Source organism: Coniosporium apollinis (assembly GCF_000281105.1).
Source record: "Coniosporium apollinis CBS 100218 chromosome Unknown supercont1.46, whole genome shotgun sequence".
Taxonomy (NCBI): Eukaryota; Fungi; Ascomycota; class Dothideomycetes; genus Coniosporium; species Coniosporium apollinis.
In genome coordinates this window covers 1-18,063 of record NW_006913308.1, presented here as the reverse complement: position 1 = coordinate 18,063, position 18,063 = coordinate 1, and the positions used below count along the sequence as shown (strand labels likewise).

The 18,063-nt window shown below is 55.5% G+C and overlaps 8 protein-coding genes across 8 annotated transcripts; 5 read left to right on the top strand and 3 right to left on the bottom strand.

Annotated features, from left to right (window-relative positions):
- Positions 1-368: 368 nt before the first annotated feature.
- W97_07852 (uncharacterized protein) lies at positions 369-2,439 on the bottom strand (the record flags this gene model as incomplete). The annotated part of the gene is made up of 2 exons (XM_007785721.1): positions 369-518; positions 649-2,439. 2 exons carry the CDS (start codon positions 2,437-2,439, stop codon positions 369-371), a joined length of 1,941 nt encoding a protein of 646 aa, XP_007783911.1.
- Positions 2,440-3,407: 968 nt separating this feature from the next.
- On the top strand, positions 3,408-4,592 carry W97_07851 (uncharacterized protein; the record flags this gene model as incomplete). Its single annotated transcript, XM_007785720.1, has 1 exon — positions 3,408-4,592. One exon carries the CDS (start codon positions 3,408-3,410, stop codon positions 4,590-4,592), a length of 1,185 nt encoding a protein of 394 aa, XP_007783910.1.
- Positions 4,593-4,860: 268 nt separating this feature from the next.
- On the bottom strand, positions 4,861-7,319 carry W97_07850 (uncharacterized protein; the record flags this gene model as incomplete). The annotated part of the gene is made up of 5 exons (XM_007785719.1): positions 4,861-5,819; positions 5,870-6,659; positions 6,723-6,998; positions 7,064-7,196; positions 7,249-7,319. 5 exons carry the CDS (start codon positions 7,317-7,319, stop codon positions 4,861-4,863), a joined length of 2,229 nt encoding a protein of 742 aa, XP_007783909.1.
- A 603-nt stretch (positions 7,320-7,922) lies between these two features.
- Positions 7,923-11,348, top strand: W97_07849 (uncharacterized protein; the record flags this gene model as incomplete). Its single annotated transcript, XM_007785718.1, has 2 exons — positions 7,923-10,385; positions 10,434-11,348. The coding sequence occupies 2 exons, from the start codon at positions 7,923-7,925 to the stop codon at positions 11,346-11,348; spliced, it is 3,378 nt and encodes a 1,125-aa protein (XP_007783908.1).
- Positions 11,349-11,883: 535 nt separating this feature from the next.
- On the top strand, positions 11,884-12,525 carry W97_07848 (uncharacterized protein; the record flags this gene model as incomplete). The annotated part of the gene is made up of 1 exon (XM_007785717.1): positions 11,884-12,525. The coding sequence occupies one exon, from the start codon at positions 11,884-11,886 to the stop codon at positions 12,523-12,525; it is 642 nt and encodes a 213-aa protein (XP_007783907.1).
- A 343-nt stretch (positions 12,526-12,868) lies between these two features.
- Positions 12,869-13,189, top strand: W97_07847 (uncharacterized protein; the record flags this gene model as incomplete). Its single annotated transcript, XM_007785716.1, has 1 exon — positions 12,869-13,189. One exon carries the CDS (start codon positions 12,869-12,871, stop codon positions 13,187-13,189), a length of 321 nt encoding a protein of 106 aa, XP_007783906.1.
- A 705-nt stretch (positions 13,190-13,894) lies between these two features.
- On the top strand, positions 13,895-15,307 carry W97_07846 (uncharacterized protein; the record flags this gene model as incomplete). The annotated part of the gene is made up of 1 exon (XM_007785715.1): positions 13,895-15,307. One exon carries the CDS (start codon positions 13,895-13,897, stop codon positions 15,305-15,307), a length of 1,413 nt encoding a protein of 470 aa, XP_007783905.1.
- A 379-nt stretch (positions 15,308-15,686) lies between these two features.
- W97_07845 (lactoylglutathione lyase) lies at positions 15,687-16,813 on the bottom strand (the record flags this gene model as incomplete). Its single annotated transcript, XM_007785714.1, has 4 exons — positions 15,687-15,751; positions 15,812-16,205; positions 16,257-16,722; positions 16,773-16,813. The coding sequence occupies 4 exons, from the start codon at positions 16,811-16,813 to the stop codon at positions 15,687-15,689; spliced, it is 966 nt and encodes a 321-aa protein (XP_007783904.1).
- Between the last annotated feature and the right edge of the window lie 1,250 nt (positions 16,814-18,063).

Sequence of the window (18,063 nt, the reverse complement as noted above, 5' to 3'; positions counted from 1 at the left end):
CACGGGCAACGCCCTCAACGGCGAACCCCTAGCCGAACAGTTCGGAGCTGTTCGCATTCGATGCTCGGCCTTCCAGCCCATGTATGGCATCCACCACTACCCTCCTCCCCCCCTTCTCAAGTGAATCCCCGATGACAAGAGCACACAACCACCTCGCCAAAGATTCGCCGAACAGCAAAGAACAGTCAGGTAACAGTCAGGTAACAATCCTGTACCGCCCAGGGGGCTCGATCAGAAGAGCCCCTGAAAAACGCCCAGGAAAAATGCATCAAACTTCGAAACGCCCGACCTAGTAGCCCTTCCCCAAATCCCTCTATGGTCAAAGCGCCTAACCGTTCTAGACAACTGCAAGTACATGTTTCTGCACATCATACAAACTCCGGCCAGTAGTTGTACGGCGCCACCGGCGGACCGTCCCACTTCTCACCGTAGGGGTTCGTGCGGCGACCCGCTAGGAAGCCGTCATGGGCCTGCTCGAGGACGTTGATCCAGGAGGAAGGTTCGGGGTGTTTGAGCCACTGATTGGTGAGATGGTCAGTTCAAGTTCCGTATGTTTTGTCCCTTTCGCATGGGAGTGTGGTACCAGCAGCACCGAAAGAGAAAGATATTGGAGAGTGCGAAGGGAAGGGGGAAAGGGGTTTAGCTAACCTGATTATGTATGTGATACGTCCACGCGCCACGGAAGAAGTTCTCGAGCGTCCGGTTGTTGGGCGGGAACTTGTCCTCTTCGAGGATGTAGTCGGCCACGACGCCCGCTTGTCTGAGCTCGGCTTCCTCGTCGCTGGTGGGGCTGAAGCCGTCCTGCGGGGCCTGCTTGCCCTGCGCAGCCGAAGACGCTCGCAGATCGTCGTTCTTGTGCCTGTTGCGGCGGTGGTGAGTCCGGCCCGAAGGCGCCTCAAGAGCGGAGGAGGAGCCGGAGTCGCCGTCGGCCTTCTGCGCCCTCAACTCAACCGTCGTGCCTGCACCTATACGCTCCAGCTGCGGTCTGTCGAAGCTTTCCCACTCATCCTTGACAGCTCCAGCCTTTCCCTTAAATGCGGCCGAGTAGTCCCTCAAGCAAGGCACCGTACACCTGCCCTCCCGGTCCCAATTAAACTCCGTCCAGATGGGGTCAAACGCCGCCGTCTCCAACATTAAGAACTCCTGATCTCGGCCGTCTTTCCACGCCATGCGTCCAATGACCCGGGGGTGGAAGTTCAGCCCCATCCGTACGCCTCCGCGCAGCAGGTACGAGGACAGCGAGCTATTGGCTGTGAGCGACATGATGGCCGTATTGTAGTCTCCCGGATGCGAGTGCGCGGCCCAGCGCTCTGCAAAGGAGTGTTCTTTCGGCAACAACAACGGCCGCATGTCCCGCAGCATCAGGACATCCATGTCGAAGTAGGCGCCGCCGTGGATGTGGAGGACCACGAAGCGGACGGCGTCTGAGACAGCGACGGGGAGGAAGGTCATTTGCTTGGGTGTCAGCACTAGCCACTGCTGGCCGTCCGCATCTCCGGTGATGCCATCTGCGACTTTAGTCTCGCCAAGCGCGTTCGGCTTGCTAGGTGTCTTGTAGTAGCTGATGCTGTCTGTGCCGTCCGTGTTCTTGGGGAGCGGAATCCGGCTGGGAAAGTTCCAGGGCATAAGCCGTATGTCGCCGCGCTCGACGAGCGGTAAAAATCGCGCGAACAGCGCATCGCGTGTGAGCATGTCCTCCACGGCGTTGGGGTTCTTGTCGCTGTCCAGCCAGATCCAGAGGCGGCTGCAAGCGAGGTTCTGGGTGTGGAGGTATGCTTTGATGAAGACTTCGACACGCCATGTCGCTGGACCGGTCCAGTAGGTGTGGTACGGTATGATTGGGCCAGGGCAGGTGCCTATGCTCTCCTTCGAGGGCTTTTGGGCCTTGTCAACAGGGACGTATTTGGACAAGGTGTTGCCATGACCATCCGCATCGTTATATTCGGCGTGTTGAGGGTCCTGTTCTGACGCACGATCGGACTTTTCGGGGAGTAGGTAGTATCTGTCTTCGCCGTTTGCCAGAAATTGAAGGCAGTCGAAGACATTCCTCATCTTCTCCAAGCCAGTGTAAGTTCCCCGACACTCCTCGACTAGCAAGTGGAGATCTGCCTCTGTATCTACATGCGGTCGTAGACCCAGATAGTCGTCCTTGGGCGCAACGGCGCTGGCAGGCCGGTTGAAGACGTTGGCGTGTGGGTTGATTGTTATGGCGTCCGGTGAGCCTCCAAACTTGATCGTGACTTTCGACTTGGTTTGCTTGACTATGTTCGCGGGTCCGGACTTGTTCAGTAAGGCTGGTATGCCGAGCTTGCCTTTTGCGCGAACAGAGCGGCCTCGGGAGACTTCGATGATGCCGAAGATAGCGGCGTAGAGGAGGACGGCTAGGATGAGGTTGCGGAGGAGGACGCAAAAGCCTCGTGTGCGGCTTCCTTCTGGCATAGTGGAGATGTTTGACAACGCAACTGGGGTTTGAAGTGTGCTGGCCGTAACTTGTTCGACGATAGGTGGCAGTACGGCCTTACCAGCTAGGGCTGCTTTCCCGTAGCTTTTGAGTCTTTGCCAACGCTTGGTCGAGGACTGAGGTGATACGAGTTTGCCTGTCGCCGTCCGTCAAGTTGCTCCTGTGCTACCCCAGTGCGTCAGGGTGGCCGGGTATTGTATTATAGGTTATTGGTTCAGGAAAGATCCGATCGTCCAGGATGAGCTGTCAACGGTAGAACCGGTTCGAAGTGCAGGCAAAGTCTAGGGGCGAAAAGCGCAGCGTAGGTGAGCACACGAGCTGTAAAGGAGTGTCGAAAAAGGCAGGAGAATCAGACGGCTGCTGTCACACCATATTATTAAAAGTCTACTGTGAAGGCTGCCAGAAGAGTGATGAGGCCGTAATGAAGGAGAAGGCGAGAAGACAAGAAGACGAGAAGGACAGTGGTGCGACACGCAAGCTTGGAAGAGCGAGTGACAGGAGAGCGACCAGACATCAAGATTCTCCCACAATTCCGGCTGATCCGGTTTCCGGGCTGGCCATGCAAGCCATGTCATCGGCCCTGACTAGCGACGCGTGCATCGACGCCTTAACCGCCTTGGCGATGCTTAGCACTGCGAGGCTCAGATTAGCGTGCATCCTTCGATACCACCTCACGCCGCATTGTGCGCCTCCGTGGTATTTGTATGTTGCGGCCACCGCTGCGAGACTCGCTGTGTGTCCTGCCTCGAGTATTGTGCGCGCTCGGGCGAGGTCAGCGAGAGCTATGTGGCTTGCACGGGACGTCTATCCATGCCCGGCGCGGCTACTCTGCCCACATCTTGACCCGACCTCAATCGGAACACATCACAATCAAGTGCCGCTCCAGCGGCAGCATCACGCTTAAGTACATGTGCCTCAACCTGCGGCGGCAGCAAACGCCATCTCGATGCATACTAGGCTGACGTCGCACAACAGCATCCACCACCCCCTAACCAACACCCGCTCCGCCCACCCACCAATAATCATCTACCTCCCTCCCGGACCCGTCCTAGCCCACTTTAATACCTCTGCCGCCACCCCGGACTCGATCGTCGCCTCAACCCTCGCCTCGAACACCTCCGCAACCGTCGTCCAGCTCAACTACCGCCTCTCCTCGCAACACCAGTACCCAACGCCCATCCACGACGTCCTGACCGGCTACGACTGGATCGTGCGACATCTGGCGCCCAGCTGGGTCACGCGTCATGGAGCCACGAAGCGCGAAAAGGTGCTCAAGATTGGAGTTTGTGGGAGCTTGATGGGGGGAAGCCTCGCGACCATGCTGGCACTGACCGAGTGCCGCCTAGGCGGCAGCCGCATCGTCGCGGCCGCTGTCGCCGAGCCGATTGTGGACTGGGTATTTGCGCCTCCGTCGCGGAGTGCAGTGGATACGGATCTTACGGACGAGGACATCGTGCCCAGAGCCCAGAAAAGGGGCAAGGCGAAACCGGTCCCCTCGCACGTCCAACACGCCTCCAACCCCCTCCTCCCCGCCTCCACCCTCCTCGCCGCGCGCGACCGCTTCTTCAGGAGCCCGGACGCGTGGCTCGACCCCTTCGCGTCGCCGCTGCTGTTTTTCCGCACGCCGGGGGTAGCGCCGCCGCCTGTGCTGACTTCTTTCTCTCCCTCCTCGACCCCGTCCTCATCCAGCCGGGAAGACGCCGAGACAGCAGCCCCGCCACCCAGAAAGTCACCCCGCGTATACCCACCCACGGGCTCCGGGCTGCGCCTCCCGAACATGCGTGTCACGGTGGGTGAGGAGAGCGTGCTCAGGGATCAGGGGGTCGAGTTCGTGAAATACATGCGGCGGGCCGTGGTCAGGGAGGGTGAGAGGAACGGCGGTGTCGGCGGTGGGGGAAAGACGGAGTATCTGGATGGGCTGAGATCGGCCGGGGAGAGCGGTGAGGGTCTTGGGGAGGATGGGGCGAGAGAGGGTGGTGCAGCGAGGGCGCAGGCGGAAGCGGAGGCGGAGAAGCAGGTCGTGCTGGAAACGGTGCCGAGGGTTGGGTTGTGGGGGCGGAGTAGTGGAGATGAGAGATGGAGGAGGAGCATCGAGGATGTGGGGGCGTGGTTCAGGGGCGCCATGGGTTGAGAAGCCGTCCGATCATTATCGCAGCTATCTCACAAGAACACCGTGACATGACAATTCTAGCATCCGCTTGCTCACATGTTGCGCGTTGGGCTTTACACTCTAAAAAGCTGTGCTGCCGCTCATCCGAACTCCCCCCTACTTTTCCTGAACAAGCGCAACGCTCTCGACGATGCCCATTTACAGCGGTAGGAAAGCACCCGAAACACCTCACACCAAATGATCTCCACCGACCGTACCGCCCCAACCGCCCACGCCACAAGGAAGCCGCCTACAACTCGATCAGCGCCTCCTCCACTTTCGGCGCCTGCGGCTGATGCTGCGGCGCCACTGGGAAAGCTTCCTGTCCATAGCCCGCCTGCGTCGAAGGTGCTTGCGGCCACTGTTGCTGCGGCTGTGGTTGTTGCTGTGGTTGGTAGTATGTTGGTGCCTGCTGTTGCTGTTGCAATTGCGCTTGCGCCGGCGGTTGATGTTGCTGCTGCTGTTGAGGCAGGCGTTGGTATAGTTCTGGGGACGGCTGTGAGGGCTGTTGTTGTGGAGGCTGGGCGGGATAAGCCTGAGGTGCTTGGGGGATTTGAGCCTCTGCGGGGGCCTGCTGCTGTGCTGGTGGTGCGGCGAGCTGGGCTTCGGGCTGGTTGCCGTAGTAGTATGCCGCGTTCGGGTCGTCTGGTATCGGGGGCTGAGATGGTGCGTACTGCGATGGCGTCTGTGATGCCGCGTACTGCGGCGGTAGTTGTGAGGGGTATTGTGAAGAAGATGTCCGTCGCTGGAGCTGTGGTGAGCCATCTATGGAAGGCGCTGATGGGTATGGTGCGCTTGGCTGCCTCTGCAGCTGATGTGGAGCCGGCGTATTGGGGTAGGGCGCTTGGGCGGGGTAGCCCTGTTGCTGATACTGTTGTACTGGGGCCCTAGCACTGTAGGCTGCCGGCTGCTTGTCGTGCCGCATGTAAGGTGACTGTGGCTGTTGCGTGTATCCACCATAAGTAGACTGAGGATGCGCATACGGATCTGATGGAGCAGCGTTCCCGGTATAGTAGCTCTCGGCTCCTGCATTGCCATCTGGTGCTCCGGAAGGTATGCTCGGGTAGAGGCTGGAGGCTGGTCGCTGCATGCTAGGGTAGCCGTACGCGGCCGCTTGTTGCGAGTATGTACTTGATAGTCGCTCTTCTAACATGCGGTCGTAATAGCGGACAACAGTGGAGAGCTTGGCGTGGAGGTCCAAGAGAGTATCTGCATATGTTAGTGGAGTCCCGCCTAGGCCTACCAACCTGAAGACATACCGTGCTTGCTCATTGTTTCACCGTACGTCCTTGCTAGCTTCGGCCTGAGCTTGCCTATGCTCTCGTAGAGCTCCTGAATCTGTGGCTCCCGTAAAATGGTACCGGGCGGCTGGTGTTGTAACCGGTCTACAAGCGTAGAGAAGAGGTTTATGTTTTCGGCCTCCACTGGTGTCAGCTCGTAGTCATTACGCCGCGGCACAGGGAGAGGTGCTCCATTCGAAGACGATGATTGCTGTTTGAGCGCCGCTGCGTGCTTCTTCTTCTGCTCCTCCATGTCCGCCAGTGAAGCCGCTATAGCTGCCTTCAACTCGGGATCGTCATCCTCCTCTTGCTTGGCCTTCGATGGTTTCGATGATCCGTTTGCGACTGGCGCCGGAGACTTCGCCTGGGATTGGAGCTGCGACTGCGGGACATATCCACCAGAATGTCCTTTTGCTTCTTCCAAGCTCATTTCCAATGCCCGTTTGAGGTCGGCGTCGAAGCTGTCCTCCACCCTCGCACTCCGGGGTTCCATTGACCCTTGGTATCCTTGGTAGAGTGTCCGCGCCGGCTTAGCCGCATCGAAGCCCTTCGGTACCGGGGTTGCACGGGTTTTATCAGTAAGCTTAGAATAACACCCGTCGTCTACGCGCACTGGCGCCAAGATTCCGAGATGTGGTAGTGGGATATTTTTGCTGGAGCACGAGCCGCAGAAGACGCCACCGCAGTTTCGGCAGTGGTGTTTTCGGTTGGTGAAAGTGAACGGCGTTCGACATCGTAGGCACACGTCAGAATCTGTCCACTCTGGCGGCTATAAGAGAATTGAGCGTTAGCTGGCGTCATTAACATCTGCAAGATCCAGCTATCGACTTACCGCACTACTGTCGAACATACTGCTAGCAACATCCTGTTTCGGGGGGAACCTGAAGCCTTCCCGCAGCAAGGATCGGTATACCTCGTTGATGTACATGAGATTACTCCGCCCTTCAGCACCAGCTGCCCAGGTCTGAATTAACTCCAGAATCTTGTTCCTGACATCTTCGTTTCCCCCGTACACTTTTACTAGAGAGACCAGGTTGTCCATAAACTCGCGGGACGCTATCTCCGCCATGAAATGTGAGCCGCCATTTTTGACGCATGTGTCTGTGAGCTGGATTGAGTTACGGTCAGCAAGCGTTGGGGCGGAAGTGCACAGCGGAGAATACTGAGGCTTACATTCAGCGCAGCAAGCTGTATGTTCGGGTTCTTGTGGCCGATACGCCGTTTTAGAGAGCGCATAGCCTCCTTAGGCTGCACCGTCTTGGATCGAATGATATCTGATATCTCTAGGTTCAGTGCTATGTCTTCTCTGAGCCAAGTTAGTTCCATGTACATAAGCTGCACTGCGGAGTCTAGCCTACAAGCTCGATGCTGTTGCGCGGTCGACTTGCTCGTCGAGCGCGGAGTTGGTGGATGCGAACCAGCCCGCCATGGTGGTGTAGACTGAATGGACGGTGAGGATGGAGGAAGCTGTTCTGGAGGGGCAGGATATAGGCGGAAACGCTGTGGGAGATCCAGGGTCAAGGCTGGTATTCGAGTAGATTGAAAGCACACAGCGAGTGGTGTTGGTATGAGATCCGTGGGTGATAGCAGTCCAGCCAGGTAGCTGATGACCTAGGCGGAAGCTTAACGCGGGTGCCCGGGCCGCCACCACCGCCGCATCATCTTTCCCGCAGTCCAAGACCGTGGGGGAGCAGAAGGCATACGACGCCCCAGACATACGACGCCCTAGGCACGTCAAATACTCCTGGTCCACCTCCGGCGTCCGCCATAGTCATTCCTGACGAGTTCCATCCCCACATCAGCACTGGCACAACGCCCAGAAGCATCACCGCCTCCTCTGCGACCCCCCGCTACCGCCTCCGCAAGATCAGCTACGCTGACCGCCAAACTTGCTCTACGAGCTGTCGCCCGCCAGAGGACTCAACCCCCACCTCCGCGCATATAATGAGGGGAACAACTTCAAACCTGCGTTCGCCGTGAGCGCTGTCGCACCGCTGCCCGTCCATCGCCCCTTCTTTCCCTGAACTTGGCCATGAACGGCCATGGACATGGCGCGACCGATGCTGGCGCCCGGCCGCCACGGCCTCCTACAGACATTCGCGACCTCGAATTGCAAGCCCAGAGCCGTATCAATCCGTATGCGACCATTGGGCATCTTCTGGCCGAGGCAGAACACAGTTGCCGGCAAGCGGAAGCCTTGCTAGCTTTCCGAAAGCCTCAAGAAGCATACGTCGAGTACTTTGTTGCATACGAGATCGTGGTCAAGGTCATAGCACGCCATAAGGATCTACCCCTCCTGAAAGGTGACAGAGGCCGGCTCTATCAGTCCTACAAGCTCCTGACACAGAACCTGTACGCACAGCAAGAGCGTTTCGAGAAAGTTAGGGAGATAATAGTGAAGGAGAGTAGGCGGGAAGATGCCCAGCGGGCCGTACCATACGCTCGAGATGCCACGCAGCCGCGAGTATCTGTACCAGGGGCGCGGCAAGCGGACACGGTGCTCGGACCCAGTGGAGCACCTTACCAGGAAAACCCGCGATATTCAATGCCGGACCCGCCAAACCCGAGTTCCTACTATGATGATAGTCTACTGTCTCCCCGAAGGTCGATAGAGGTGAGCGCAGCGTCTGGCCGCTCCACGCCTACAAACTACTCTGGCTCCTCGGTATCCAGACCGCCTATACATCCAAAGCCGCAAGCTCTGCATGGCAGGGCTCTGGGCACAAACGGTGCTAGCGCAAACGGATCGCAGCTTTCCGGAGATGCGCTCAGCGAACGCTTTGCTCGACTGCGCGCGAATGACCACGGAGCAGCAAATTTCGCCGGCGCACGTCCAGACTCGCAAGGGTCGCAGTTTTCAGGCAGTGGCGGATCTGTGAAGATGCCGTCGCCTGCCGATTATAACTCTGCTTCGTCCTTCTCCAGCCTCAGACCGACAACTACCGCTCCTCCATCCGGTCGTCCGATGGGACCCCGTGACATGTCTGCAGAGGTAGGAGGGCCACCGCATCCACCAAAAGTGCCGCTGGACAACAGCTTTTCAACGGCACTGCCCGAGGCGCCGACTCCGGCATACAACCCTGCCCGCAATATGTCGACTCCGTCAAGCATCAACCCGCCGAGAAGTACCGCGCGAAGCATTGTAGGAACTGGGGGACGAAGTAATTCAATGGCAGCTGCCGGTGCAATGCTCCAGCCACCTGGCGCCAATGGCGACTTCGATCGTTATTCTCAGAGCGCAGTGACTGGTCGGCCAGGAAGTAGCCGTCGGAAATCCGTCCATCTTCCTCGAGAATCCCAAATAACGGCTCGCAAGCTTTACGATTACTTGACCATGTACAGGGTTCTTTTGATAGACGTCAGAAGCCGAGAGGAATTTGACAATGGCCACATCTTCTGCAACAGCATTCTGTGCGTCGAGCCCGCCGCGCTACGATCTCACATGTCCGCCGAGGAACTCGCAGATGCACTTGTCCTTTCCCCTGAAGAAGAGCAGACTTTCTTCGATCGACGTCATGACTATGATCTTGTCGTTTACTATGATCAAGACACTCCCTCAATTGAATTCTTTGATCGATACAACAGGACTGACAGCGAGCTTGCCATGAAATTTCTTTACGACGCGCTGTATGAGTTCAATGAGGAGAAACCTTTGCAACGACCGCCGATCCTACTCAAAGGTGGAATTGAAGCTTGGGCCGACTTACTGGGCAACTCTGCACTCAAAGCTACGGACACCGCAGCGATAGTATCACTTCAGAGAGCCGGTCGACCAGGCCAGCCCATGACACGAGGCGCTAGGGCCATGAGTAGCTCAAAGTTTTACCTTCAGAGACGGAGGACCCGCGAGTACAATCCCTTAGATGCTGAAGAGGAGCAGAAGTGGCGCGAAAGGGCGAGAACCGAACAAGCTGCTCTCGAACAGCGTCCAAACGCAGTTGAGGAAGATGGCGATTATGACGATGGCGAACAGTCGCCTGATTACTTTAGGACGACTGAGGATTTCCTGCGCCGCTTTCCTGAAGCAGCTGCCGTCGAGCAGCAGTCAATGGCGTCTCTACCTCCGCGTGCGGCACCGCCTCCCATACCGCAATACCATGCCCCTACAATACCCTCGATGCCCTCACGTCCTGCTCCGACAGCTCCTCGTGTCAGTTACAGTGGGGTGTATGACCGAGCCGCTGGCTCATATGCAACCTCCGATCGCTCTTCCCATCTCCACCACTATGTCCCGCCCAATGAAGTTTTCCAAACCGCTCGACTACCACGGACTGGACTCATCAACTTTGGCTCAACCTGCTACATGAATGCGACAATACAATGCTTGAGTGCGACCTTACCGCTTACCGCGAAGTTCAAGAACGACAGCTTTCGCAAGGACCTTCAGCCGGACAACTGGAAAGGGTCGAAGGGTATCCTGGCGGAGCATTACCGCATACTTCTTGACAATCTCTGGAAGAATGACGTCCAGGCCTGCCGGCCTACAACGTTCAGAGTAAGACACCCCTCGCAAGCATTAGATAGTAGCGCTAAGATTATACAGAGCCTTTGTGCGCGCCTGAATCGAGAATGGGGTCTGGATCGCCAGCAAGACGCCAAAGAGTTCTTCGACTTCCTCATCGACTTCGTCCATGAAGACCTCAATTCCCACTGGGCGAGGCCGCCCATGCGCGCGCTCACTGAGAAAGAAGAAGCGATACGCGAGAAGATGCCAAAACCGTACGCTGCTCTTGTAGAGTGGGGCCGCTACATCAACCGCGAAAGGAGCATCATCACCGACTGCTTCGCCGGCCAGCATGCCTCCCAACTGCGATGTACCACCTGCCGAAACACATCAACAACCTATGAAGCGTTCTACTCCATATCAGTCGAGATCCCACGCTCTGGTACTGCAGACATCCGTGACTGCCTTCGCTCTTACTGTGCGGAAGAGATGCTGTCCGGCGATGAAGTATGGCGCTGCCCGCATTGCAAGAAAGAACGAGAGGCTACGAAGCAAATCACACTCACCCGAGCACCTAAGCACCTCGTTGTGCATTTCAAGCGCTTCTCAGCCTCCCACCAAGAGAAAGCGCGGAAGGTGCGGACGCCCATTGAGTTTCCCCTCCACGGACTCGACCTGTCACCATACATGCTTCCGCCGCCCACCCCGGAGGAGACAGCATACATAGAGCGGGGTCATGGTCCGGAAAGCCTCCAAACGAACTTCCGAATAGATGAGGCCATGAAGCCGCCATATCTCTACAATGCCTATGCTGTCATGCGGCATCTCGGCACGACGATGACCTCGGGGCATTACATTGCTATGGTGAAGGACCCTGGCAGGGGCTGTTGGCGAGAGTACAATGATGAACGCACTAGGGATTTTGATCCTGCAGCGTTAAGGGGCCAGGACAGGCTTCAGAACGAGCAGGCATATATTGTTTTTTATGAACGGCAGGGCCTCTCGCAGCGCTGAATCGGGGATGGAGGAAGTTACCGGGTCGCATCTATGGCGTTATATGAGGTACCTGGGCATGACATTGCTAGAGCGATTGGCGTTCGGGGGCAGGATATCCTTTGGAGGACCCACTGGGACATGAGGATCGGTTGTTTGAGCATTTTGAGCCTCTGTCATCTCGGTAGATGATTGTATAGCGTGAGGCATGCCCTCGTAAGATGAAGTTGATACCTGTTCGACATCTCTTCTGAATTTTTAGCCACCGTTGCCCTGCCACGCTGCTGCAACGAATAGCCACTTTATATGCCTACAATACTTTTTCGAGGACGTAGCCATTCTGGGAACATGTTACGAGCTGCTGCCCCGCCTGCATGTAGCTGCTAAAGCTTCCCCGCACTGTGATGCTCAATGTCGTTCTGAAGCGTAAGTGAAGTACATCAGATCCTGTTCTTACTGTCTACTGTCACCGTCCAAACAACCAGCTCTCCCTATCATCAACCCCCCAAACACATCAACTAAAACTTGCAACTACATTCACTTTCCCAACGCCACAATGCCCCCCGCCCTCCTAATAATCGATATGCAAAACATCTTCGCCCCCATGACCAAAGCCGCCCTCCCCAAAATCCAGCACCTGCACGCCTTTTTCGCCTCCAAAGGCTGGCCCCGTATCTTCACGCAGCACGGCCACAGCAAAGCAGAACTCACGTCCCCGTTCACGAACCAGCTGGTCCGTAAATGGGGCCCCGACGGCTCGATCGCCAAGGGCAGCCACGACTGGAAGCTCATGCCTGCGGTCCAGAAACTCGTTGATGCCGACGCCGACGCCGACGCCTCGTCTGGGCACGATAGCAAGGAAGGGGAGGCTCCACTTATTATTGCAAAGAATACCTACGACGCCTTCCTGGGCATCGTGCCCTCTACGAGCTCTGTCTCTGCGCCCTCCCAGCTGGAGGAGCTCCTTAGGGCTAGGGATGTCACTAGAGTGGTGGTTTGTGGCGTCATGACGGATTGCTGCTGCGATACGACGGCGCGCAGCGCGTTTAATAGAGGGTTTGAGACCTGGCTGGTTAGTGATGCGTGTGGGAGCGCGAATCGGAGGCAGCATGAGGCTGGGCTAAGGGGCTTTGGGTTTGCGTTTGGGGAGGTGCTTGAGACGGAAGAGGTTGTGGCAAGGCTGGAGAAGGGGGACTAGGGGGATTTACGAGGGGTGAGTATTTGCTGGATGAGGAGACATTTCTACTGAGAGACTGCAATCCAAGGAAACAAGGCTCCAGGCGACAGATTGCTTGATCACGTGCTTGCTATCACGATAGTGGTGCACGAGCCGTCATGGTGTTGCGGCTCACAGCTCAATTGCCGAGGTCGATGATGTCACAATGGGAGTTCTGGGGTTTTCTCGATAGCTGACATTGAAGTTCCATCTCTTATACAGCCGTTCACCAGAAACTGCGCCTACAAACCCAATTGCTCTTTTGAAGCTCCTCCACAACCTCACAGTCAAGCCACTCACTACTACAATCTCTCCTTCAACTACAATGCCATTCCTCCGTCTCCCCCGCGCCTTCAGCCCCCGCGTCCTCCGCATAACCCCATCTTTCCGCCCCACCCCCGCCTTCTCCACCAGCGCCCGCCTCCGCCTCAAAGAGGACAAAGAGCGTAGCCCCGAGGAAGTGGAAGCGGCGAAGCAGAAGCAGCTGAAGAAGCAGGAAGAGGGCAAGGGCGAATGGCACGAAGAGCTGGCTAGCTCGAGCGAGAGCGGCATCGCGGCTGATAGGCAGGAGGTCCAGGATCATGATGAGCATATGGAGGATTTGCAGAAGGAGACGGCGAAGAAGGGGGAGAAGGGAGATTTGTGAGGCAGGGCTGGGAGTAGAAGGGGCCGGAGGTGGTTCGGTAAGGGTTGGGAGTGGGGGTCGTGAGGGTTGGTTTGGAGAGGTTGGATGTGGAGATGTGACAGATCAGGAGCTGGGACGAAGATTTGATGGATGATATCGGAGTGTTGGAAGTCTTGAGTTGGAAAGCTGGACCCTGCACGACCTGGTGGATGTACACATCGGTGGTAATTGGATCTATGGGGCTCACTGTTGGGATTATGAGTGTACATCACTCTGATTGTTAGTAGCCTATACCAGTTGTTCCAGGGCTTCCTTGATTGCTTTTTTTTGTACAGAAACGTGATTACTCCCTCCATTTGACTGCTTGGGTATACGGTAAGCGTAGTTGGTCGTTAGCCTCAGCGTGAGCCATCAATGGCTTGTTTAGTCCGCTTTGTTTCGTCTTTGGCAATCCAGGCACACATGATCTCAAGTATTACCGGTTTGTAACGCTCATTGTCTTATTGTCCATACTCCGCCTAACAAAGGCCTGTTATCCTTTCAGTACCCACAGATCTCAATAAGCAATGGCTGCTTCGTAGTTGAGATTCGTGCTGACAAGTTCTCAAGAAAACAGCATGAACAACATAGCTCGCCTTGTCGTATCCATACTTTTCGTAAGTGCCCTGTACAGATTCGACACTTACCTCACATCGATTGTCAGGATAAACAATCAACCATACTAGGATGTCTACATCGGAGGACGCTCACAACAGGCTCGACGACGCCTCTAATCATTCTTCACATAGCCGACCGTCATTAGCCACGATCGATGAAGCCCACAAGGGACTGAGGAGACAGGAAGCTCCACATAGTCTTCGTGCCGCTGACGAGGCAGCAGTTGATATCGTATCGGTTCATACAGAGGAATCCGACACCAAGCAAGAGGATGGTTCTTTCAGCACATACCAGTTGCAATTAGAGAAGCTGTGCCACAGTCTTTGGCCTGCTCTACCGAAGGAAGCCATTGAATTCGAACCAATCGAGGGCAGCGACTGGAGCCATGTTATTGGCGTAACCATCAAAATACCTACGCCTAGAGATCGCGGCCGACGAGCGCTGCAGAAGGTCAGACGCGCCCTGAAATCCAAAGATAGGATTGTGGATACAGAGGAGCAGCACTACGTGCTTCGAGTACCTCGTTCCAAAAGCGTCTGGATAGAGCATGAAGTCGCAACAGTTAACTACGTGCGACAGTACACCAACGTACCGGCACCGGGGATTGTTGAGTTCGACTGTACGAAGGACGATGCTCTGGGGAAGCAGTTCGTCTTACAGCGCCGGACCGCCGGAAAGACCCTGCTCTCTGTATTCCCAACCCTAAACCACCAACAAAAAGCGTCGGTAGCAAAAGCTTTTGGCCAGGTTCTGCTGGCCATGCAGGTGGACTCGCACCTATCTGCGGGCTTGTTGAGTCTGAATCTAAAGCTTGCGGAAGAGGACTCTGACACGGAGCTGGTCCAGTTCCCAGTCTCCGATCGCATACCGTCCAGCCATCATCTTAGTCCGCCAACAGAGCCGTCCCACCCCCAGAGCACCCTTGACTTTCTGCTGATGCAGCTGAAGCGGTGGTCGGCTCTCAGAGATCATACTGAGCTAGAGTGGGATCGGATGCAGGCGATGGCGTGGCAAATGGCCTTGCAGGATCTCTTCGACGACGACCGTTACTACTTATGCCTCCTCGCCCTAGAGCCTCGAAACATCCTCGTCACAATCAGGGATGAGGCGACGGTTACTTTTGAAGCAATCCTCGGTTGGGGCAATGCTATATTTGCGCCTAAATTTATGGCATGCGCACCGCCCACCTGGCTATGGAATTGTGATGACAACGGCAAGAACGCCGACGATAGCAGCGAGCCAGATGATGTCGCACAAGAGGTCAAACACGCTTTTGAGAAGGTAGTTGGTAAGGACTACCTCCGCTATGCGTACAAGCCAGAGTATAGGCTGGCGAGGAAGCTGTGTGATTTCGCAATCCACGGTATGGAGTCAAGACAGGAAGAAGTGCACGAGATGCTGACCGGATGGGAGGTCCTGCGAAGAGTGAAACTACGAGAAGATATGAAGCGGACACGGCATAAGCTACAAGGCCGGAGTTGATAAGTTGGAGTTGGTAGAACGCAGGGGGTGTTGGATAGCGAGTACTGATCCAGTCACTGCAGCGGCTCAACCATTTCATCATGGTCGGAGGTGTGACAGACGGTTCCTCTCCAAAGAAATAGAACATAGCTCTCCATCCTCAAAGGTGAGCCATCGCTGTCAATAGGTTAAGCTTTATTACTGTTAGCTCCTTCACTCGGTTGATCTGGTCGTACCGCGTAAACTGGGTGCAATAGACGGCAGCTCGATTCATTATCCTTGAGTTGCAGTTATGGATACATGTTTCATGACGGTGTAGAACGATTGGTGTCAGTAGTTTTGGCTTGGGCTTCAATCTTGAGTTTGACTTCTGCTGATAAGCGTATTACCAAACGGTGCACTACCAGTTGCTTCGCTGCTTGAACTTTTCGTTCTGGATGACCTCGATCCAGTAACCATCCGGGTCTGCCAGATACTGTTAGCGACTATGCCGCTATTGAGCTTCTCAGAGGATGAAAGACGTACCTAGCACAAACGCAACATTCTTCATCCGACCATCCGTAAGCCGCTTCTTCCACTGAACCTTCTGCTCGTCGAACCTCGAGCATGCCGCATCCAAATCGTCCACAGACACGCAGATGTGGCCGAATCCTTGTGGCTCGGAATTGCCGTCGTGATACTTGAAGTTTGGGTCTTTCTCTGTTCCATAATTCCATGTCATCTCCAGCAACCCTTCGTCCTCTGCCACAGGGTTGACGCCGTTGGGAGAGTTATCTGGAGCGTCCCGGCCGTATCCGAGGAAGTACAGATTGAAGCCGTTGTCCTTGTTCTCAGAGACTCGTTTGAGCTTCATGCCCATGACGTCTTTGTAGAAGGCTAGCGATTTTTCTGCGTCCTTGACTCGGATCATTGTGTGGTTCTGCTTCTACGTCAGCGCAGTTGCTGGTAATGCTGCGCCTCGAAATCTCACCATGCGGTATGTGCCAGTGTCCGTCTCCTTAACGTTTTCGGTCTCTTCGACCGGCTTCTGGCAAATGATTTCTACCCAGTACCCATCTGGATCGAGGGCAAAGGCAATGCTCCGCATCCTCCCATCGCTCAGCTTCTTCTTGAACTGGTATCCTTCATTCTCAAGCCTTTGGCAAGCCGCCTGTATGTTGTCCACAGAGATCGCAACATGGCCGAAGCCCTTGCCCGGGTCGCTATTCCCGTTGTTGACCTTGTAGCTGGGGTCGTCCTCTGTCCCGTAGTTGTGCGTGAGTTCGATTATGCCCTCGCGATCCGTCCAATGGTTGCCATGAGACACCGCTTTGGGCGAATCATAGGCCAGAAAGTACAGATCGAACTTGTTGTCGGGAAACTCGAGCTTGTTGACAACTATCATCCCAAGGAATTCATAGAACTTGACAGATGCCTTAGGATCCTTGATCCGGAGCCTTTGACATTTGTTAGCTATGCTTTTTATGATTGATACGCTCATACATACATGGAGTGATTTAGCTTATACTTGGTCGTATCGGTAGACATGGTTGCGAGTGGTCTCAAGAATGCCCTCGGAATACTGGGTTGACAGCAACGCGCTTTTGTAGATAAGGTCCTGACGCTCAATTGTATGCGAGAAGATGTGAACATCGGAAGGCGGCCGTTAGACCGTGGTCCCTATCAATTATGTACTCGCATCATGATACAGCGCCGAACAGGTGGGGAGAAGGCCGGTCAGGATGACGTCTAGCCGCTCCCCCGCGGCCATTAGTCTGTTGTAGGAGAATGGCCGCCCCATCGCAGAAATGGGCCTCGTAGTTTCTGCTTACCACTCGGAGCCTCAATTGATGTTCTGTTGGCACACAGTTATACAGCACTCCATTGCGCAGAGGAAGAAACGCGTCTTCCCCGTCGCGTCAAGCCCGCGTGCCGTGCAACAAGGTACCTCGGCATACCGATAATCATGGAGACGGCCCGCGGTTCTTCCAAGCGAGCGCTTGCGCGATAAGGCAACCCCGGTTACGGCGTGGCTGATATGCGAGTGATGCCGCTCGCTATGAACCGCATTACTACACATTATTGGAATCATTCCAATGTTAAGAACTGTTCTTGACATACAAGCACTGATGTTCTCAGTGTTATCAAGCTGGATGGTTGTCGGTTCAGGAAAATCTACCCTCCTTGACCAGTAGCAACCTCGAGTGTACCTAAACAGCTCCATCCCCAAGCTCGCACTTCCCCGGACTCCCCAGGCTTCGTGTAGGCGCATATTACGCTTCTGCGGTGCGTGAAGTACAGGTTAGTCACTGCACTCCTTCGTCAAGCCTTCTTTCTTTCCAGCCTATCATCTTATCGGCATCTTGAGCTTTTGGTGGCATATCACGGGATATTCGACCAATGCATTTCAGTGGACGACCGCTCGCGCATGTCAATAGCTACCTGCATCAGAAATGCGTCAAGCAGAGTAAGGAGCATCAATGTCGCCTGTGTTCTAGTCCTCGGTTCACACAATACTTATTCTTCTCCAACGTCAAGAAATCAGGGGCGCGCTCATCACATAGCCAATTGTTCTCGAATGCATTTCTCCATACGCGGCTGTCGCCCTGCCCGCATCAGTCGGACATCATGTTCTCTTCATCTCATATATTGCAATCCGAGTCGGTCGATTTGGATGACGAGCCGTTTTCTCTTCAATCTCGTGCGATTCTCATCCTTATGCTGCTACCTTCCTGGATGTACAGGGCGCTAATTGAATGACTAAATAGCAGAGCGGCTCCTAGAAAGTCCCACGATCA